This window comes from Natrix helvetica (assembly GCF_964273705.1).
Source record: "Natrix helvetica genome assembly, chromosome: 1".
In the NCBI taxonomy this organism is placed as follows: Eukaryota; Metazoa; Chordata; class Lepidosauria; order Squamata; family Natricidae; genus Natrix; species Natrix helvetica.
The window spans coordinates 174,978,723-174,995,679 of NC_138548.1; the positions used below are offsets into that span (position 1 = coordinate 174,978,723).

At 41.4% G+C, this 16,957-nt stretch overlaps 1 protein-coding gene across 3 annotated transcripts; it reads right to left on the bottom strand.

The window, feature by feature from the left end:
- Positions 1-629: 629 nt before the first annotated feature.
- Positions 630-16,756, bottom strand: NEMP2 (nuclear envelope integral membrane protein 2). 3 transcript variants are annotated; one of them, XM_081935152.1, is made up of 9 exons: positions 16,600-16,756; positions 14,041-14,156; positions 12,620-12,848; positions 12,436-12,508; positions 11,079-11,172; positions 8,935-9,049; positions 5,271-5,496; positions 3,397-3,573; positions 630-3,132 (listed from the first exon to the last, which is right to left on the bottom strand). In XM_081935152.1, the coding sequence occupies exons 1-9, from the start codon at positions 16,727-16,729 to the stop codon at positions 2,898-2,900; spliced, it is 1,395 nt and encodes a 464-aa protein (XP_081791278.1). In that variant the 5' UTR covers positions 16,730-16,756; the 3' UTR covers positions 630-2,897. The 3 variants fall into 3 exon arrangements, with proteins under 3 accessions (XP_081791278.1, XP_081791279.1, XP_081791280.1); XM_081935153.1 differs by having other exon boundaries at positions 16,481-16,611; XM_081935154.1 differs by lacking the exon at positions 8,935-9,049 and having other exon boundaries at positions 5,271-5,350.
- Between the last annotated feature and the right edge of the window lie 201 nt (positions 16,757-16,957).

Consider the following 16,957-nt stretch of genomic DNA (forward strand, 5'->3'; position numbering starts at 1 on the left):
CTCCAGTTAATAGCTCTGACTAGTGCCAAGTCTTTAAAAGAGTACAGGATGAAACACAATATTAACAAGACTTTATGATCTAATCTGACCGCTCTGTTTGCAGAAGGGGCGAATGGGTGACTCATCTCATTCAGCATGTTTGTTACCTGCTTTATATGCACTGAAGTCCTCAACGCTGAAGGAACTTTTTGCTAGTCTGCTGAAAACGAAGAAAAAGAATTCACTGTTTGGCAAGTAATTGCACAGCAAGAGTTTGCTCTATAAAATTACCAGCAAGGAAGCCCTCAAATCAATAAGGGCCATATTTAAAATCATACATAGGTCTTCAAATGGTTACATGACGACACTTGTCCTGCAAAAAGTTGCTGATAACCACCCCACACTGAGTTTGACTCCTGATTACTAGGTGCTTTGTCCCTTTCTTCTTCGAGGTTGCTTTTTCAAGTTCCCTACAGCCTGGGATTTTGGAAGACTTTGTTTTTTTCTAAGCACAGGCTAAGTGTCACGCTTTTATCTTTGAGATTAATCGAGGTTGGCTTGACACGTCACTTTTTGAAAAACAAGGCAGCTTTTCTTCTTTAGCACCTAGAGTGCAATCAAATTGTTCCTGCTCTAATCTGACCCTTCCCGTTTGCTGTAGCGTAGAAGCACAGAAATTCCTTGCAAGTGGAGACAAGTATTGATCGATGGTAGTCTGGCTAGTTCAAGAGCTGCCCTACAGAGGATGGATTTAACTGTCCCCTTGTGAAATCATAGATGAACTCCCCTCCTCCCTTTCCTTTTCTTTGCCCAGAGGAAGTTAATTATGTCCCTTTTCTTGTTTTTATTTTTGGCATCAAGGGGTTCATGGAAAGAATTTGAACCCGGGAGATGAGCAGTAAATCAACATTATCAATCAACTTGCTCAGCAAGGATCTCCATTTTTAGCACTATCAGATGCTCCTTGTGTAGTGTCCTGCTCTGTGCAGGAATTAAGATACTTTATTAATACATTTGAACGCACTTTCTATTTGCAATGGCTCATTTTATTTGAAAGTGAATATTAAAAACAGGTTGGGATTTACAAAATCCAAGCTGTTCTCTACTTGCTCCACAGTGCATTTTGTCAGCAATGCATCAATCGACACACATTGTTATTGTTTACATTTATACTTCAACTTTAAAAAAAATCAAGGTATCTAAGACAACCTCTCCATTTTTTAAATCTTCACAAAAGCCAGTGGGATAGGTTAATCCAAGAGATCATAATTACATTACAGCAAACTGAGTCCTGTATGCTAAACTAACGAAGTAATTAAAGAGTAATTAAAGGACGATCTCCTTGGTTCCCTTTCCATGTTTCTAAAAACACGCTAAGTGCACATACTTCTATGTGAAATGCTTCAATATGAGGATTAGAGACTTAGAGTTTGCGTCCCAAATCATGAACTGCCATGAAAAACATAGCATGCTTACCTAGTCCAAAGGAGTCAGGATGCAATGCAAGGGAAATCAGAGTCCTGATAATCTACGATTACACAAAATCAAGCTTCTTTGAAATTTCTACAAAAACAAAGTTTAGACCTCCATCCTAAATAAGCTGGTTGAAGCCAAAGCAACTCTGAAATGTCTTTCTTTACAGATATGCTTCTAAGCCTTTCATATGTTCATTTATGTACTTCAGTTTCAAGGCTGCCTGACTCCATAGTGACACCATGTGACTTACAGAAAAAACATCAAAGTATATCAAAGAAAAAAAAGTTGACCAAAAGCGACAAATAACCAACCGAAAGACCTTGCAATCGACAGAAACGTGGGAGCAATGCAAATCCCTCTTGTGGACTTGGAAGGTTTTGGGATTTAAGGCTCCATGTACCCACAAGTAAATGCTAGTTCTGTCCCACTTGTGCTAATAGCCCCTGAGTGACTGAGCTGGGTGGCATGTAATTTAACAAATGTTATTTTTTTTGGTCACACCCTCTGCCAGACATTTAGACTGGATTTGGCATTTTTATCCACCTATTGAGTCCTTTCCAAGGACTTGGGATAGGCAGGTGATATTTGATAGTGTTAAAAGGTACCGTCACAGGATGTGAGCTGTTCCAAGTAAAGCTGCCTTTTGCAATTGATGGATGGTGATTTTGTCCATTCCAATGGTGTTCAAATGGTGCTCCAGATGTTTTGGAATTGTGCCCAAGGTACCTATTATTTCCTTTGCTTTCATTGCTGCTCCTACTACTGTGCTCCAACATTTCCCTTGGCTTTTTTAAAGATGAGTGCTCTGTGGCAACTGTAGCATCTAGAATGCTCAGTTTATTTGCAAATGATGCTAAAACAACACAACTTCAGCTTATCCCAATCACTGGGGAGTAATAATTACCATAAAGTGGTTAATCACCAGTAACTTCAACTTCTCAGCTCATTTTCCCAACATTAGTTGTCTTCACTGGGTCGTTGGTCCCCAGCAACGTGATTGTGTTGGGTTGCAGCTGTTGCGATTTACAAACCGAAAGTTATGGCTTAACATGTTTGTGTGAACTTAGCAAATGAGAGTGAAGCACACCATGGGTTAATGTGCAAACTCAGAAATCATGATCAGGAAAAAAAAAAGGAGACTGCTATAAAGTGAGCCTTGTAAATTGGCAGAACAACTGAGAATTCCGTGCTCCAGCCCTCCACAGACTGCCTCATCAAACCTTCAGCAAATGGTGTTTCTAAACAGAGGCGTTGGCTAAATCCGGTATTGTTCAGATGTGCATGGATTCCCTTCTTACATAACTCTAATCATGATGGGTTTGCAAACTTAACTGCTTCCTGGAAACCAATGAAGTTATGCCAAGTGCTTCAAAATGTCTTGACTGCCCTCTACAGTTCAAAAAAGCATGTTATTGCCTGTTTTTGCTGATCTGGACAGCAGCTCAAAGAAATTCTCTACTATGGAAATGCCGGATGTTTGGTTGTAATAGTCTCAGTCCCTCTTCTTTGTTTCTCTCCTCCACCTCAGGAGAAGCGTTTAGGGGCTCTGGTTCTGCCTCAGTCTCTGGGTGGAAAAGCTGTTGCTCCAGGAGGACTCCTCCAATGCCATACTGTGCCTCGTGAGCTGTCATTTCTTCAGCAGATACATGAGGGGAACCTAGAACAAAGTTTGCAAACCTGGAGAAAGGAGAAAGAGGGATCATTAAGCAGAAGGAAGCAATGCAGTAAACACTTAAAAAGTAATGAAGAAAGGGAGAGATGCAAGGGAAAGAAAACACTGGACCAAGCACACTTTGCTTTAATCTCATCTGCAAAGGCATCAAATGCAGCCTGGTAGAGAGGACTCCTGTGGAAGGGCAGCCTCAATGGAAAATAAGCTTCTGCTACTTTAAAACCACAAATGAAGCCTTGGGATATGGAAAAGAAAACAAATGTGCCTACTTTTGTGGAGATTGCAGTTTGACCACAGCTACCCAAGAGGGGAAAGTGGGATTCCTGCAGAATACGCGCAGCTCCTCCAGGGCCTTCACGGTCTCTGTTTCTCCTTGTTCCCGGTATTCGTCTTCTGTCAGATAACGAAGCTCCAATTTTTCTGGATGGAAATACTGAGCAGCTTTTCTAAACCAGGGAGAAAGGGAGGGCACTGTAAAGATTGCGCTATGGATTTGAAATCCAAAGGGTATGGAATACATCTTTAAAAAGAATATCTAGAATCTGACAGGCAGACTGTTGCTTTTGACTACACTATACTGAATGGAAACTCTACCAAGTTAAATCTACCCTACCAAGTTAAAATAACCAAAGAATTACATTCAAGGCAGTTTGAATTTATTAGCTCTGTTGTTTGCTGCTAAGTAAATTCCAATTATTCTTTCTGAGCAGTCATATAGAGAGGATTGTGTTGTACCACTTTGGGCGGTAGGGAAAATAGGGAAAGGTAAGAAGTGACCTTCTAACCTTGCCACCTTGGAGATCAGATCTCCTTCTTAAGGCTTCTCCAAGCACAGCCGAACTTGAGTTCTTGACAAGGTGCCAATTTTGTACCCAAACAGTTCTGCAGCCCTTTAATGAGATTCCAAGCAGAATTATGATTAGAATTCAAAATGCTAAAAGAAATTTTCTCCTCAGGTTCCTGGGTTTATTGCTAAAAGCCCAAACATACAGGCATCTTATCATTGTACAATTTAATGGGTGAACAGCTGTACCCATTGAAGGCACTTGTATTTAAACACACGCTGAATTATCTGGCAAAATAAAGCAGAAATCTTAGCATATGTTTTCATCCAAAAGAGTGATAAAATGAAGTCTATTTGCATGCGGTGACTACTATAGCATTAATACTAAAACATGCTGAGTAAAGTATAATAACTTAAATACTAGAACACAACCATGTGTCAGAAAAATCTCTAATAATGCTACTATTTCTAAAACACACCCAAAATATAAAGAATACTCTACTGAATATGGGCTCAGATGATCGTTAACCTTCGTAGAATGATTGCTTCTAAGGTAGTTAAGAAAATAACAAAACAGAAACTTTGATTTCACATAATATTAAGACCGGGTTTCATGTAACTACAGATTGTTTGAATTTCTTAATGCATCACAAGTAATAAAGCAGAGAGAAACTATGGTTACACATTCTGATTTGTTTTAGTCATGCTTTATATTAGGGCTGATCCCAGAATCCTAGATTTTTCCTTGATTTTGTGCTGTTTTCTAGACCCTTTGCCTAAGGTCCTAAGGCAAATGTCTAAACAGACTCTGTTTCTCAAAGCAATGCATGCTTTCTTGAGGCTATGGGAGAACCAAACCAGGAAATTGTTTTGCTTATCCTCAAAGAATGATTCATGCTTCCTTAACTAAGCATCGTTAACATAAATCCTGCTTTGGACTGGCTACAAAACATAGCCAATTTATTTGTAGAGTGATATAAGCCATTTCTCAAAAAAAGGCATAATCACCTAGGACAATAACTTTTAGAAAATTACAAAAATTGCATCCTCAAAGACAAGTTGTTCCCTATACATTGTGATGCTATTCAGTTTGAGTTGAAAGGCCCCCATAGCCTTGGGCTGAATGACTTACAGCTGAGTGAGGACAGAAACAAACAACTTCTGGGACTGTGCAAGCTCCACTACATATTAGACAGAGAGAAAATAGAACATAGGCAGCAGACAAATTTAATAAATAAATGACGATATGGTTTTCATTGACAGTACAAAATTGAATTGCCCGAAATAAGACTACATTATACAAGAACAGTTGCTTCAGCTAATTTTGGTAAGATCGTTTTGATTTAATAAGTTACTAACTTGCCAACGTAGCAGGAGATTCGAAGGGGATAATGCAGGAATTTTGTACAGAGCATGGCGGTTGTGACTGCATAGGCAACCTGGGGGATTGCAATGCCAAAATAAATTAAGACCAGGCCTTTCAGCTGCAACATCCACATCAAGAGGTTCATACTTTGCTCGCTGCCGAGTGGCCCATGCTTCTTGCAAATAGCAAAAGAGGTCAATCCAACTGATAAAATATACACTGAAAAACAAAACACCCAGCCATGAAATATCAGTAGATAAAAAAGCAATACATTTACTTCATTGTAGGCTTGCAATTGTATGGCTGTGAAAGTTGGACCATAAGGAAGGCTGAGCGCCAAAGAATCGAGGTCTTTGAACTATGGTGCTGGAGAAGACTCCTGCGAGTCCCTTGGACTGCAAGGCGATCAAACCAGTCAGTCCTAGAGGAGATCAACCCTGACTGCTCTTTAGAAGGCCAGATCCTGAAGATGAAACTCAAATACTTTGGCCACCTAATGAGAAGGAAGGACTCACTGAAGAAGAGCCTAATGCTGGGAAAGATTAAGGGCAAAAGAAGAAGGGGATGGCAGAGAATGAGGTGGCTGGATGGAGCCACCAAAGCAGTAGGCGTGAGCTTAAATGGACTCCGGGCAATGGTAGAGGACAGGAAGGATGAAGGAATGTTGTCCATGGGGTCACAATGGGTCAGACACGACTTCGCAACTAACAACAACAACAACAAGGCTTGCAACTAATTGTTCACTTGGAGCTAAATTGTGTTAAGTAACATTTTGCTTCTGGGAGGGATATTTAAATAAACTAGAAGTCAATTCTTTCCGTTTTTGATTTTTTTTTTTACTGTTTATGAGATACTTATCATGGCATAACAGTACCTTACAGTTATGCCAAGTATGCCCATCTGAAGGACAGATAGGCTGATTACTCTGGAAATGTATCTGCCCAGCATTTTCTGGGCAGATTAATACATATTAATATAAATAAATGGTAGAATGTGCTTGTTTTCCAATTGCATCATTTAAAATAATACTAATGAAAGAGGGTTTTTTTAAAACGTTCTGATCAAGATTCCAGTAAAAAAAGAATGACATTGTATACTATATATGTTCATAAATATGTATGTATATTTACTGAGAGGTAAGTCTCATAATACAGGTAGTCCTTGTCAGGGGAAAATATTTCACCCTGAACTAGATGAGATCTTAGATCGCGGCTATTCCAAACAGGCATATCTTCAAGGTGCGAAAAATAAAATAAAATAAAATAAAATCCCGGAAACATATTCTAATGAGAAACAAAACTTTTAATACAAAAATAATAAAATAAAGAAATAAACAAATCTAATTGTTACATTTTGGCAAGAGCAGTTTGTCTACCAGCTTCCTGGCAGACGGACAAAGATCAAAAGGGAAAGAAGTCTCTGGAATGTGTGATGTAATAAACATGTTAAGCATGCGCAATAAATCATTGTCAGATAAGAACTTATGACCTGCGCAGTAACTCTTTCAGTTCAGCTATTCAGTTCAGGCTAGCAAACAATTTAACGCAGTGACAGTCCTCAAGTTACAACTGGTTGCTTAATTACCAAAGTTACAATGGAGTTACATACAACCCATTTCAAAGTAACAACAGTTGCACCCCTTTCCTTTGGTCACATTTTGCGCACTTGGTAACTGGCTCACCTTCACACCATTTGCAGTGTCCCTCAGCCATGTGACCATGATTTGTTACTTTTTTGCTGGTTTTCAGTGTTAACCTCTGGTTTCTGGCAGAAAATGTCAAAAAAATCAGATTCGGTCACATTTATGCCTCAACTTACGACTGCAATAACTTATAACCATAGTTTGGGGCTCTGTTACAGTTGTAAAGTGAGGACTATTTGCTAAGATGGCTTTAAAGCAGGACTTTGCATAATTGCAGTTACGTGGCAAAGGTTGAACAAGTGTATCTCTTACTGAGTTATTTAGTTCACACATAAAGTCAAACTAGCATATGGATATTTAAATCTACCCGATTGCTCTGCATTGTGAGCCAGCATTATAAAAAAATAATAAATTCTGGTTTAGTGCTATAAGCAAACAGAACCAGAAATGACTAAACACTAAGTAATGATTTATCTTATATATTAAAGGACATTAAATAAAGAATGTTTGTATCACTTCACATAATTCCAGTTGCTCTTGAAGCCTCTGGACAGCATATTTTGCAGATCTGAAGTGTCATCTTTCCCATTAGGGAAGAGACAGCTTTGTTGTGGCCCGCCAGCAAAGGTGGCAGCAGATACGGACAGGGAGGAGGTTGGGGAGGAATATGGGCCAGTCCTGGAGTCTGGGGAAAGCTTTAATGAGGGCTCTGTGTCAGAGGCAGAGAGGAGGCCAGAGCCGTATGCCAGTTATCAGCTGCCTTCAGAGTCAGACATCAGTGAGGCAGACAAACAGCTGAAGCTTGTTCCCAGTGTGAGCATGCATAGAGTTGCCAGATGAAGGGAACAGCTAAAGAACAGGGGTCGGCTTGGGAGTAAGGCCACAGGTGGACGATGAATGGCCCTTCCCAGAGGAAATAAAAGTGGAGCGAAAGGGGAGTGGAGTTTGCAGGAGACAATTAGTTTGCAATTGGCTCATGATTCTCTGAGACTCCTTACCAAGTTTTGCAGATATCAGTCTGGCAGCTCTCCAAGCCAGATAAAGTCTGTGACTCTAAATCCTCCCTTGAAAGACATTGCTGGATGTGAGTGAGCAGAATTCACAGTAAATTAATAAAAGGGTTTTTTGTCAGGACAAGAAGTTTGCTTCATGCTCTTGGGAAGCCTAGGTCAGAACAAGCTTTTTTTTTCATCCAAAGTAATGAAAAGCTGCTGTATCCCAGAGCCGGGGGGGAGAGAGAACAATAAAATTTCAGTTTTGGAAGGTTTTTCAGAATAGTCTTTCTGTCATTCAAATATAACAAAGTAAGATTCACCAGGAATGCAACCAAACTACTTGTAAGTATATGGGTAGTCCTTGACTTGCAACTACAGCTTAAAATTTCTGTTGCTAAGCAAGGCAATTGTTAAGTGAATTTTGCCCCATTTTATGATCTTTTTGTCACAATTGTTAAGTGAATAATTGCAGTTATTAAGTAAATCATGCAGTCAGGCATCCCCCATTGACTTCATTTGCTGGAAATTGGCTAAGTGGGTTACAAACCGTGATCACATATCCCCAGGATAGCGCAACCATCATAAATGCATGCCAGTTAACAAACGCCCAAATTTTGATCATGTGACCATGGGGATGCTGCAACGGTCATAGGTGTGAAAAACTATTGCAAGTTACTTTGTTCAGTGACATTGTAACTTTGAACGGTCATTAAAGTAATGGTTGTAAGTTGAGGACTACCTGCAATAGGCATGCCTAAGGAGGATATAGTTAGTCTGAATCTGCAACCTTTAGGAGATGCAATACAATACAATAGCAGAGTTGGAAGGGACCTTGGAGGTCTTCTAGTCCAACCCCCTGCCTAGGCAGGAAACCCTATACCGTTTCAGACAAATGGCTATCCATGGCTATCCGGATAATGTACTTAATTGGACAAGCTTTCCGTTTTAGGACTGAAGAGAGTTGTAACTGCAAAAGAAGCTCCTTTTCAAAGTCTCTTATATTGCTATTAATTCTCATACCCAGTATATAATATGTAGAATTGTTCCACATCCATTTCAGTTTTTCTCTTGAAACATAGAACATATACAGAGAAGAGAACCAGCTCCCACTCATTAAAATCCAGAAGGTAGTTAGCTAAAAGAAGGGAAGAGAAAAGAAGAATGATGTTTGATTAAGGTGCATGTTTGTCAATACAGATATACAAAAGTGGAGTTAGTGAAACCACCCAAATCAAGCTGAAGCACGCCTAGATTGAAGAGAAGAGCTCACAATTAAACCAAGCTAATGAGAATGTCATTTTGGAATTTAAAAGCCAAACGGTTCTTCTTGCAAAAGCCAAATGTACCTCTTGTCCCAAAGGGACCTATTTTCGCCACAATTAGCACAAACATTGAATGTAAGGTTAGAAAGGCTACACCACTCCAGGATGCTTTTCCTCTGATGAACATCTAATGGCCACTGGGGAGGATTTTTTTTTACAAATACAAATACAGCCTATGGATGGGAAGCTGTTACGTTTCTACTTGAGAAAAACTTAGTAGAGCCACAAAAAGCAATTAAAATATAACCCAGGGTCTAAATTTACAAGGAACAAAACCAAGCAGAACAATGAACCAACATGGCATTTTTAATACAGCCTTTTAAGAACTGGTATTTCTTGATATATCGATAGAAAACTACCGTAAACTTTGTGTTTCACTGACATGAAAAGTAAAATCAACACTTCTGTTTTATGGTCAAAGATGAAAGAGTTATTGGACTAGATCAGGAGTCAGCAACCTGGAGCCGCAGGTGGCTCTTTCATCCCTCTGCTGAGGCTCCCTGTCGCCAGTCGGCTCCACAATTGAGAGGACTTTTGGTTAGGACAGGTAGAAGAAAAAGGATGCAGAGCAAGGAGGAGACTTTGGTAGTGGAACTGGACTTCTGGTCAGCTTCAGAATTGAACAGGGGCTTCCAGTTAGGACCTTTGTGGCTCTGAGTGTTTAAGGTTGCCGACACCTGGATTACAATACAATACAATAGTAGAGTTGGAAGGGACCTTGGAGGTCTTCTAGTCCAACCCCCTGCCTAGGCAGGAAACCCTATACCGTTTCAGACAGATGGCTATCCAACATCTTCTTAAAGACTTCCAGTGTTGGGGCATTCACAACTTCTGGAGGCAAGCTGTTCCACTGATTAATTGTTCTAACTGTCAGGAAATTTCTTCTTAGTTCTAAGATGCTTCTCTCCTTGATTAGTTTCCACCCATTGCTTCTTGTTCTACCCTCAGGTGCCTTGGAAAATAGTTTGACTCCCTCTTCTTTGTGGCAACCCCTGAGATATTGGAACACTGCTATCATGTCTCCCCTAGTCCTTCTTTCTCTTAAGCTAAACATACCCAGTTCCTGCACCCGTTCTTCATATGTTTTAGTCTCCAGTCCCCTAATCATCTTTGTTGCTCTTCTCTGCACTCTTTCTAGAGTCTCCACATCTTTTTTACATTGTGGTGACCAGAACTGAATGCAGTATTCCAAGTGTGGCCTTACCAAGGCATTATAAAGTGGTATTGATTAGGTATATCAAGAACTGCTGGGTTATATTTCAGTGATCTTTTCCTTTGACTGCAGCTCCCTACGTCTTCAGAAAACCTGCTTTGAAGGCTTAAGGGACCTTCAGAATAATGGGAAGAAGCAGCATCAAAGATCTCCTGAGGAAAGGAGGACGCCCAAAGACCAATTATCTTCTTCTTCCGGTGCAACATTTTAAATTGAATTCTGCTCCAGGAATACTTCCAGTGAAGAAAAAGAATCTGGATTCAACTGTTTTCTTGAATGTGCTTTGTTTACAGAGACAATGAATACCAAAATGCTTTGCCCACTCTTTTACCTATCTTATGATTTTGAGACTTCCATCCATAGTGAAATCTTGTCCAAAAACAAATAACCAGTTGACTCTGTCTCTATAGAAAACATTGAATTCAAAACTATTTACCCCAAACTGCAGTAATGTTAAGATTTTATTCTGCTTTGCTAGTTAGTGACTATGCTACTAGCTGGCTGCTGAAATTTCATGGCTAAACCACTTCAGTAACCTTTGATTCACCCACAAAACTAAAAGCTCAGTTAACATTGGGGAAGCATCAAATACTTGCTGTCTTACTTTATATTAAAAGTCATAAACTTACCTTGGGAATAAACCTTTTAAGCATGAAAACGAGAAAGACTAGAGGTATGAAAATGCCAAATGCTATCCCAGCACAATAATAGAAGATATTACTTCTGTTTGGGAGAAACACATGAATGCCAGTAAATCTTTTGTACATGGAGAACAAGTTCAAGAAAGTAGAAAAGCAAAAATACAGCTTTATTTAAATTCTACAGATCACTTCACTTACACAGCCCCCCCAATCTTGCAATCAACATCCCATGAGAATGCCTTACTGCATATAGCCTGGATTCACACACTGTGTTAAGCTGTAATGTGGTTGGTTCAGTTTTAGATTATCTTACTGTGTAAATCCAGTCTTTCTGGATTGTACATCATGATTCATAGGTTAATGTGATAGGTGAATTCAGTCACAGTTTGCTAAATGCATCATGGCTAAGCCAATTAAATATATCATGGCTAAGTGCCTAGAGTTACTCTGTGGTGGGATGGGCAGCCAATAAACTTTATAAATAAATAAACAAACAAAATGAACTACTGCCAACTTCCACCCAACCGTTTTAAAAAGGCTTTATACAGATGACCTCATTTATTGCATAGAGCAGCGATGGTGAACCTTTTTTGGCTTGCATGCCATAAGCAGAGGGAGCGCAGGGAGGTCGTGCGTGGGCATGCCGCCCCCATAATGCAATGCGCTCCCCCCAGCACGCATGACAGGCGCTCCCCCCCATTTTTTGCATGTTCAGGAATGAACTTCCGGTTTGCTCATAGGGCCGGTTTAAGCCCTCCGGAGCATTCAATGTATATGCAACCCTTATCCATAGGGAGTGTGCTGGAGGCCATGCAATCCCCCCCCCCCCCAAGGGCAGATCCATTAAATACCTGCTCCATCAGCCCTTGTTTGCGGCAATCAGTGTCAGAGAGTTAAAGACAATGAGATTCATGGCAGATGCAGAAGAGAACATCCAAGATCAGAGCTCCTTCTGAAAGCATTTGTTTCTCTTCCCTTTCAGAGAATAAAGTCCAAAACTTCTACTGCCTTGATACTACATTCCAGAGAACATGGCATTGCAGTTTTATAGTGCAATCTTATGTATACTCATTCAACCCCGGTAGAGTCACTCAATTTATTCCTCAATATGTGCCTTATTAATTCCACCCACTTACTGATCACTGATTTAGACAAGATTGCATGTCTAAATAAACACACTCTTTAAAAATTGGAAGGACAGAATTACAGCTGTACCCATGGTAGCTGGTTTCAAGTCTTGCTGAAATCAACACAATTTCTTAGGTTTGCAGACTTGCAGCTCATTATTATTTTCAAAATTAGCAGGTTCATATAACTGACAGATTCCAGTAAAGCTAGCACATACCTGCTCAGGTTATAGGCAAAATGAAAAAGAAGTCCACCAGCAACGAATAACAGAATGAGTTTGCTATCCAACACTGGAACAAAACAAAAAGATGGGAAATCGAAACCTGTTTCACTTATGTACTGAAAATGCATACTTCTAATAATACAAAAGTATTTTATAAATGTTACTTAATATTACTCACTCTTTTGCTGTACATTCACAGTGAAGAGTACTTTATTTGTTGGTTCGATCCTGAAACATGTTTTGCCAACATATTGGTCCATTGTTATGGTTGTTTGATTAGACACACTAGGCTGCCAAATATTGCTAATCAGGCACTTCAAAAAATCGAGCAAATGTGCGAAAGCTTGGCATTCATGTTCATTTGGGATATACACCACTTGAAATAATTCAGTGCTGTTTATGGATACCTAAAAAATATAATAATTCTTAATTATATATTCAGAAGCTAAAAGGAATTGTGAAATAAGGAACAATGGGATTTCTTACACCATTAAAGTTTGTCTATGTTTATATGAAGTGGCTCAGACGCTGAGCTTCTCAATCAGAAAGGTTGGCAGTTTGGCGGTTCAAATCCCTAACGCTGCGTAATGGGGTGAGCTTCCGTTACTTTCCCAGCTTCTGCCAACCTAGCAGTTTGAAAGCATGTAAAAATGCAAGTAGAAAAATAGGAACCACCTTTGGTGGGAAGGTAACAGTGTCCGTGCGGCTTTGGCATTAGTCATGCTGGCCCCATGACCATGGAAATGTCTTTGGACAGCGCTGGCTCTTTGGCTTTGAAACGGATATGAGCACCGCCGCCTAGAGTCAGGAACGACTAGCACAATGTACGAGGGGAACCTTACACTTTCAGTTAGAAATCCTGAGGCATCCTACCACAGCCATTTGCACAAGTAAGTGAACTGATACAAATATGGGTAGTTCTCAACTTATAGCCACAATTGAGTCCATAATTTCCACTGATAAGCAAAGTGGTTGTTAAGTGAGTTGTGCCTCATTTTATGACCTTTATTCCACAGTTGTTAAACAAGTCACTGCAGTTGTTAAGTGAATAATGCAGTCATTAAGCGAATCTGGCTTTGATTTTGCTTGTTGGAAGCCAGCAGGGAAGGTTACACAGGGTGGTTACATAACCCTAGGAAACTGCAACCGTTATAAAAACACGCCAGTTGCCAAGCACCCTAATTCTGATCACGTGATCATGGAGATACTGCAAGTCTTGTGAAAACCGGTCATAATTCACTTTTTTCAGTGACGGTCAAATGGGCCCTAAACAAATGGTTGTGACGTAAGTATTTACCTGTAAATAATGAATTGCATTTGAACTTGGATCTGGTGCTCCAAACCCAAGCAGAGCTTGTAAGCCATTAATACTGTAATTCCTAGCTTGATATCTTGCCTTGATTGTAAACTACAAGCTCAGGTTTCAGTTAACACAAATGATTTGTTCTGTTTCAATCATACAAGTGGAAGAAAAAGCAGGAGGCAAATACTGAGGTTTGTCTGAAAAATTACAAGATTGCTCTCCCAAAAATAAATCTACGCATAGTATTTGGGCTCTACACTGCTTAATTTATGAGTGTATCAATGACATGCCTTTACCTGAATAGTTGACCAAGTATTTTGTAAGTACATTGCTCCATTTGGAATGTAACAGAAACAAGTTGATTCTGAACTATGCATTATCGTCATTATCTTCAACTGTTTATAGCTACAATCTATACAAAAGAAAAAGGGTTAATCACAACATCATGAAATACTGTATATGCAAGTTGTTTAGACATTTTCCCAAGAATTATAATTGTCACAAACCAAATGAAGCTGCCACATTGAAGTATGCCTTCTATCTATGATTTGCTGGATTTGGTTTATCAGCCCTGTAATCCATTCCTGGAGTCCTAAATTCTTTCTATGAAAAACACATCCATATATTTGGGGCCACTGTTGTTCCATCTGCTACTATTGGCAGTATAAGTTTCATGTCCGTTCCCTCTTTACTCTAAGCTAGTGTTTCTCAATGTTGGCAACATTAGAAATCTGAACTCCCCAAATTCCCCAGCCAACATGATACGTGTGGACTTAAGTCGAATTAAGTCACAGTTGAAGTCCAGACATCTTAAAATTGCCAGGGCTGAGAAACACTGCTGTAAGAATTCCAAATCAGAGACTTCACACATTAATTTGCAAAGTTGTGAACAAGTACAGGTAGTCCTCGACTTATGACCACAATTGAGCCCAAAACATATGTTGCTAAGCGAGCCAGTTAAGTGAATTTTGCCCCATTTTATGACCTTTCTTGCCACAGTTGTTAAATGAAACTCTGCAGTTGTTAAAATTAGTAATACGGTTAAGTGAATCTGACTTCCCCATTGATTTTACTTGACAGAAGATCGCAAAAGATGATCACGTTTCACTGCAACCATCATAAATATGAACCAGTTGCCAAACATCTGAATTTTGATCCTATTACCATGGGGATGCTGCAATGGTCGTAAGTGTGAAAAATGGTCATAAGTTTTTTTTTCAGCGTCAACGTAACTTTGAATGGTTGCTAAATGGTCTACGGCCATGAAGGCGAACTTATGGCATGTGTGCCATAGGTGGCTCATAGAGCCATATTTGCTGGCATGTTCCCAAACTTCCAGTTGGCCTGTTGGGCCTGTTTTTCGCCCTCCCCGGCCTCCAGAGGCTTTCCTGAAACCTGGGGAGGGCGGAAAACAGCCCCAACGGGCCAACCGAAAGTTTGGAGATGATCTGCTTCCGGTTTCCAAAGGGCCTCTGGTGGGCCAGGGGAGGCCGTTTTTGCCTTCCCCGGGCTTCAGGAATGCCTCCGGAGCCTGGGGAGGGGTCATGCGTGCATGCGCGGGGAGGGGGGGTGTAGCGCACACATGAGCAGGTGGGCAGGGAGGATTGAATTGGTCTGAGCATGCGTGCGTGCGCTATTGTGCATGCACACAATTTTGGCACGAGAAAAAGTTTTACCATCACTGACCTATCGTGTGTACAGTCCTAGCACATCTTTTGCCTTCCAAACAGTCAAGAGGGATATAGGAGCAGGAACACTGTCTATGCTGCTAGGCCAGTGATGGCGAACCTATGGCACGGGTGCCACAGGTGGCACGCGGAGCCATTTGTCAGGGCACGCGAGGCGCTGCCCTGTCAGCTGGCCAGCGCACATGCGTGCACTGGCCAGCTGAGTTCACCCTTTTTTAAAGCCATTTTTTGCCCTCCCCAGGCTCCAGAGGCTTTATAGGAGCCTGGGGAGGGCGAAAAGAGTCTCCCCTGTCCCCCTGGAGGCCCTCTGGAGGCTTCATGAGCTTCCCTGAAGCCTCCAGAGCACTCAAAACGACCCTCCGAGCAAACTGGAAGTCACTTCCTGTTTGCTCGGAGGGTCCCTCCCCAGGCTCCTCTAAAGCCTCTGGAACCTGGGGAGGGCAAAAAAAGCATGTAAAAATGGGGGGGAGCGCCTGTAGTGCACATGCACACTGGGGGGTCGCGTATTGTATTATGGGTGCGGCACGCCCGCACACGACCCCCCCGCGCTCCCCCCACTTATGGCACGCGAGCCAAAAAAGGTTCGCCATCGCTGTGCTAGGCAGTCCGATTTGAAGCGCCAAAGAACTGACAAACGAGAGGTCGGGCAAGCTGATGCTGTCTAATGATTTCAGGGAAAGAGTGATAATGGGCTATAGAGAGTCCTCAACTTAAGACCATCATTGAGTCTAAAATTTATGTTGTTAAGTGAAACATTTGTGAAATTTGTGATGGAGTTTTGCCCCATGTTATGACTTTCCTCCCCACATTTGTTAAGCGAATCACCACAGTTCTTAAATTAGTAACACAGTTGTTAAGTGAATCTGGCTTCCCTGTTGACTTTGCTCATCAAATGTGAGTCAATTGTCGAGCGTTTGGATGTAAATCACGTGACCGTGGGGCTGTTGCCACGGTCGTATGTATGAAGAACGGTCATAAATCCCTTTTCCCCCCAGTGCCAGGTAATCTCCAACGGTCACCAAACGAACTGTTGCAAGTGGAGGACTACCTGTATTAGGGACAGACAACCGACCGCTCGCCCTTGCAGGACTCAGAAGTCGCGGTTTCTATCTAATGGCAACTGCTAGCTGGTGAACCGATTTCAGACGGCAGCATCCAGCCAGTTACCTGCGAATAAAGGCAGGTCTTCGTCACTGCTCACGGCCTGGATGAGCCCCGTGGCGAGCACTTGCCCCAGGAGCAATGCCAGAGACTGTCCCCGGCGTTGCCAAAACAGCCGATCGCCCCAACGAGCCATTCTCCCAGGCGCGCCGCCTGCAACTGTTTGAACAAAGCAGGAGGAAAGGCGAGGGAGTCGAGCTTCGATATGTTGATTAGGATGAAGCCTGGGGGGGGGGGGGTAAACCCGGCAAATGGGATTGGCTAGTTGAGTCTGGATAAGGAAGAAGAAGATCGGGAATTCCCCGCCTCCGCCGGAGCGGTGGGTTCAGGCGCGCGGCGGAGGCAGAATCGCGGCTCACCGCAC

Coding starts and splice junctions, on each gene's coding strand:
- NEMP2 (XM_081935152.1), bottom strand. CDS start 16,729: ATGGCTCGTTGGGGCGATCGGCTGTTTTGGCAACGCCGGGGACAGTCT. Junction 12,509..12,619: donor TGTGAATGTACAGCAAAAGA/GTGAGTAATATT, acceptor GTTTTGTTCCAG/TGTTGGATAGCAAACTCATT. Junction 5,497..8,934: donor TTCTACATATTATATACTGG/GTATGAGAATTA, acceptor TTTGTTTTTCAG/TGTATATTTTATCAGTTGGA.